At 38.9% G+C, this 6,145-nt stretch overlaps 1 protein-coding gene across 1 annotated transcript; it reads right to left on the reverse strand.

Annotated features, from left to right (window-relative positions):
- Positions 1-1,567: 1,567 nt before the first annotated feature.
- LOC113777974 lies at positions 1,568-2,719 on the reverse strand. Its single transcript, XM_027323209.1, has one exon. It carries the CDS (start codon positions 2,717-2,719, stop codon positions 1,568-1,570), a length of 1,152 nt encoding a protein of 383 aa, XP_027179010.1.
- Between the last annotated feature and the right edge of the window lie 3,426 nt (positions 2,720-6,145).

Consider the following 6,145-nt stretch of genomic DNA (forward strand, 5'->3'; position numbering starts at 1 on the left):
TCTTTAAAAGAGTGCGCAGATAAAATCATTGCGAAAATCACAAGAACGGGTCCTACCAATGGTCTCCCTTTAAAGGACTTCTTGATAGAATTGTTTGCCAAGACGGAGGCATATGATGTTTCGGCATCTTCGTCATGAAAAAAGATGAGTAAAGAAACACATGCAGAAATCCTTTCCAAAGTGACCGCCCAACTCGGGAGAGTTAAGGCGAATGAAGAAAAACTAACTCGTCATCTACAAAGTCTTGAAGAAAAGCTGCAGTCTATTGAGGACAGGAAGAAAACTCTGCAACAGGAACTTATTGATTTGGAGAAACAATGTCTGAAAATCAGGTCAATTATCGATCAAAAGTATGAAACTTTCAAAGAGATCCAGACTGAAATAACCCGGGCACATGATGAGCTCTCTTCTATTGAAAGTACCAGCATCTTGACTGATGACGCAGTGAAAGAACTTGAAAACATGAAGTCTGCACTTGAATCATGCAAAATAACTGTAGTGGATTACAAATTTGACATTTAGACTTTTCACCATGTCTTTTTTCTGAATTTTTCTTTTTTTTCCTTGTAATGAATTTTCTTTTTTTTTATGAATAATTAAATGCTTTTCATTTCTTATCTCTTATTATATATATTTTTTTTTTCTAAGAGAAAAGTACTTTTAAATTTAGCATTTTATTTCAAAGAAAAAAAGACGATTTTTTTTTTACAAGGAAAAAGGGTTTGATTTAGGAGATATAACTGAACTTAGAAGTTACCCACCAAACTGCCTACGTATCCCAACAAGGGAATCAAGTCACACGTAGTTCCTGCCATTCACATTTTAATCTCATGCGGGTCAGGAGTATTTATTTGTTTACCACCTTAGACTTGGTGGAGTGTTTTAGCAGTTTAACCACATACTACACTATTGGTGGTTGTCATTCACAGTTTTAACTCATGCGTGCCGGGAGTCTCGCGCGGTTCCCATTACGCATAGTACTTTTTTAGGTACTTTCCATTAATGGGGCCAATCCTTAATCCATCCTCAGCAACCAACTTGTATGAGTCATTTGTGTACACTTCTTAAATAACATATGGACCATCCCACTTAGGAGTAAACTTTATTTGTCCGCCATGAGTGAGAATGATCGGCCTCCGAACGGTGAGCACTAACTCTCTAATTTAGAAAGAGCGAGGTCGAACGTGCTTATTGAATACTTTTGAAAGGCGAGACTAATAGCACTCAATCCATTGCTGAGATTCCAATTTCTTTTCGTAGAGTGTTTCTAACTCCTCAAGGCGAAGACGAACATTATCTTCTTCATTGAACCCTTCTTGAATCGCAATTCTTTGCGAAGGTATTTGACACTCAAGTGGAAGAACAGTTTCAACACCGTAAACAAGCGCGTATGGGGTTGCTTGTGTGGGAGTTCAAAAAGTAGTTCTGTATGCCCAAAGCGCTCTCCAATTCGAAAATGCCAATCCCTTTTCGATTTATCCACGATTTTTTTCAACAGATTACATAAGGTCTTGTTGAATGCTTCCGCGAGTCCATTTGCGGCAGCATAATACATGGACGAATTGTATTATTTGAAATGAAATTTTTCGCAAAGCTTGTTCATTGCTACATTGCAAAAAGGTTTACCATTATCGGTGATGATATAACGTGGGACTCCATACCGATAAATGATGTGTGAGCGAATGAAATCTACTACATTCTTCTTTTCGAACTCTCTTAGAGGAACCGCTTCGGCCCACTTTGAGAAATAATCCGTCGCTGCCAAAATGAAAATGTGTCCTCCAGAAAATTTTGGGAACGGTCCAACTATATCCAAATCCCAAGCATCGAATGGCCAAGAAGCCACAGTTGGATGCAATGGTTCAGGAGGTTGACGGATGAAATTGCCATAAAATTGACAAGCTTGACATCTTCTAACAAAATCGATACAGTCTTTTACCATCGTCGGCCAGTAGTATCCCATTCTCTTAATGCAGAAATGTAATTTTGGGCCAGATTGGTGAGCACCACATATCTCTGAGTGAGCCTCCTCCATTACTTGCATAGACTCATCTTCTCCAAGACATTGTAAAAACACCCCATCGAATGATTTTCGATAAAGCTTCCCTTTGTAGTAAATGAAACGTGACGCTCGACGACGTATATCAACCTTTTTCTTGGGATCTTCTGGTAACTTCCCATGATTAAGGTAATCAATGATGAGGTGACGCCAATCCTCTTTTTTGATCTCATGGACAAAAATATGATAAGCATTTTCTTCCTCACCAGCATCTTCTTCACCGAACATCAGAGGTATGACCCAATTTTGACATATTGAAATTTGATTTCGATGAGAAGGTAGAGTGATTAGGGACGCCACCCTTACCAAAGAGTCAGCCTGTTGGTTGAAATTTCTAGGGATATGTTCTATAGTGACATTATCTAAATATCCCATGAGTTGTCTTGCATACTTATAATATGGGATCAATTCAGGCTTTTTGACATCATAAATACCAAGAAGTTGATTTACCATTAATTTGAAATCACCATAGACCTTAAGATGCAACTGTTTCATGTCTACGGCCGTTTCCAAACCGAGAATCAATGCCTGATATTCGGTCACATTGTTTGAACACCGACGTGTTAAAGTGAAAAAGCATAACAATATATCTGATTCAGGAGTATAAAAGATAACTCCTGCACCAGCTCCGTCACGATGCGCGGCTCTATCGAAATACATCAACCACGGGGATTCGAACATAAACACTTATTCTTCGGGGAGTTCATCAGTCAACTCCTACTCGGCAGGTATGGGATGATCGGCTAAAAAGTTTACCAATATTTGTCCTTTGACAGCTTTTGCAGGTACATAAATAATTTCGAATTGTTAAAACTGGAGGTACCATCTCACGAGCCGATCAGACAGTACTGATTTTGTAATGACATATTTAATGGGATTAGACTTTGATATGAGTCGAATAGTGTGTACTTGAAAATAATGTTTCAACTTCTGGATGACAAATATAAGTGCCAAACACAACTTCTCGATGGGTGAGTAATTCAACTCATTAGATGTCATCATCCGACTCAAGTAATACAGCGCATTCTCCTTACCTTCATCGTTTTCTTGAGCAAGTAAAGCCCCAACCGACCGTTCTTGAGTAGAAATATAGAGAATCAATGATTTCTCTGGAATGGGTGCAGCCAACACTGGGGGATTCATGAGGTACGTTTTGATGCTTGTAAAAGCTTTCCTACACGATTCATCCCACTCGAAGGGTACCCCTTTCTTTATCAGTCGACTGAAGGGTTGGCATCGTCCGGCCAAATTAGAGATAAACCTCCGGATATAAGCCAACTTCCCTTGAAGGCTCTTCAATTCATGAATATTTCGCGGCTCAGGCATGTTCACAATGGCATCAATTTTAGATCGATCGACCTCTATTCCCCGTTGATGAACGATGAAACCGAGAAACTTGCAAGAAGTGACTCCGAATGCGCACTTCAAAGGATTCATCTTCAGTTGATATCTTCGAAGGCGTTGGAAAACTCTTCGAAAGTCTTGAATATGATCATCTCGCTTCTTTGATTTCACCATAAGGTCATCAACGTAGCACTCCACATTTCTATGGAGCATATCATCAAATATTCTTTGCATTGCCTTTGATATGTTGCTCCAGCATTTTTCAAGTCAAATGACATTACTTTATAGCAATAAATTCCTTAGGAGTGCGGAAGGCAGTGAGCTCCTCATTCTCGATCGCCATGCGTATTTGATTGTATCTAGATGATCCATCGAAAAAAGATAGTGTTTCATACCCGGTTGTTGCATCTACCGTCAATTCTGTGATGGGGAGCGAAAAATCATCTTTGGGGCAAGCCTCATTTAAGTCCCGAAAATCAACACAAATTCGGATTTGCCCAATCTTCTTCCTTACAGGGATAATGCTAGAAATTCATATTGGATATTTCACTTCCCGTATGAATCCAATTTCAATCAATCTATTCATCTCATTTTCTATCAGAGAAATCAATTCGGGTCGAAAGCGCCTTTGAGTTTGCTTGACGGATTTTGTTCCTCGCTTGACAGATAAATTAGGAACGGCGATCATTGTATTCAAACCAGGCATTTCTGAGTAATTGCAGGCAAAGACGTCCCTGAACTCGAGCAGCAAATCAACATACTCTTTCTCTACTTCAGAAGTCATACAAGAGTTTATGTAAAATGGGCGAGGATCGCCGCTTGTGCCAAGCTTAATCTCCTTTAGCACATCGACTGTATTTTTTACCCTTTGTTCAAGTTCAGGGGGAGCGTCATTCGCATCTTCTTTTTCTTGTTCGGGATAACTGATCGTAATATGTTGACAGGAAGCCATACTTTCTTGACCCTGTTCTTCAAAAATGATTTTAATTCTTACATTGAATAAGTCTCTATAGTGCATGAAGAAATTGGAGACTCGCTTTCTTGGTCCGTTCTTCTTTATTGGAGTAAGACTTTCTTCCTTGGCAACTTGGTACTCTTGCTTTTCACTGCCTAATCTTTCATAGACCGGCGGTTTCAAATTTTTTAGCTGCGGGCTGAGTCTGTCAAACACAGAAGTACGCTTTGACTTATTTCTCAACCTATCGAACACAGATCTCTTTCGACTTGTGACCTCAATTTTCTTCGTTCACGTAGTTACAATTTGCCCTTTTGATCATTATACGCACTGGAGAAAGCGGTTTATAACCAAGACCCATCGATAAACTTTCAACATTATAACCGTTTTCTTTCAACATTTTCTGCATAGGTGTTAATCCATGAGTCTTCTCGCCAGTTATCTAAGGAGGGAGTTTGCCCAATGCATGCTTCTCATTTGGGTTATTACCGACCTTAGTCAGAAGTCTATATGCGTTTGGATCAAAATCTTCTTGAGTTCGATTAGTTGGTAGTGAGTAGTGTTCTACTGCCGGTTCTTCTTTGGGACGAACAAATCCTTGCAAGTTCGCTTTCTCACTTTTAACAGGCTCTATTTTGGTGAGCGGAACATTTAATGTATCATTCCTGATAAAAGAAGACTGACATTCTTCCCTCTTTGATCTTGAAATATACCGCAAAATAGGTACTTTGAAATCTTGACTTTCTTCCTTTACTGATTCTTTTCTTTTTGCATCTTTCTGAGGGTAAAATTTGACGTCGGTAAAGTGAGCCTCGATTTCAGTGAAAGGTTTATCATTGGCAACAATCTTCATAACTATCCCGTCTCGACAATATTTGAAACATTGATGCAGAGTAGATGGTATAATTTCATTCTCGTGAATCCAGGGTCGTCTCAAGAGCATATTATAAGAGGTTTTGGCTTCAATGATATGAAATAACGCACTTGAAAATAACTCACCAATGAGCAATTCAAGTCTTATGAGACCAATTGCTCTTTGCCCCCCTTGGTTAAATCCTTGGATCATGTGGCGGCTCTGGGAGAGTTCATCGCTTGAGATTTCTAGTTCTTTCATAGTACATACGGACATAATATTGACAGCAGATCCCCCATCAATGAGTATCCGATTCATCTTCTGTTCTCGGACATACGCACTAACAAACAAAGGTCGATTGTGGGTTTTGAACTCAACAGTTAAATAGTCAACATCAAAAATAATAATTGTTGCACAATCCACTGGTGGTTTATCATCGATTTTGAGTATTTCCTCAAATTTAGTGCCAATTTGTGTGATTTTGACGATTTTCAACTTTAACGACATTGCAAGAAGTGGAATTATCAGTATCGTCACTTAAATACCCCTTGGGTATAAATTCTCTCAATGTCACGGGCTGTCGAATCTCTTGAAGGAGCTGAAAATCTGAAAAAATTGGCGTTGTAGCCACCCCTTTTTGTTTTCTTTGTTGCATTTCGTTGTTTCATTATCACTTTAGACTTTGTCGAACGAATATTTTTTGAAAAGATGTACTTCTTTGTTTTTGGCTTGCAAGTTCTCTTTCGAGTGACTAAAGTTCATCTTTCGTTGTCATCTTCATTAACGTCTTCAATTGAGGATTTTTTAAGCTCTTTAGACAAAGCACTACTTGATGTGGATAAAACTTCTATCGGACAACACACAGATCTAAACATTATTGTTGTTTGGTTTGCCGATACCTTATCCTCCTCAAGAAAGATTTTTTCTTGATGGG

Source organism: Coffea eugenioides, chromosome 7 (genome assembly GCF_003713205.1).
Source record: "Coffea eugenioides isolate CCC68of chromosome 7, Ceug_1.0, whole genome shotgun sequence".
NCBI classification, from domain to species: domain Eukaryota; kingdom Viridiplantae; phylum Streptophyta; class Magnoliopsida; order Gentianales; family Rubiaceae; genus Coffea; species Coffea eugenioides.

What these genes read in the sequence shown, in the direction of transcription:
- LOC113777974 (XM_027323209.1), bottom strand. Translation starts at nt 2,719, where the DNA reads ATGTATTTCGATAGAGCCGCGCATCGTGACGGAGCTGGTGCAGGAGTT.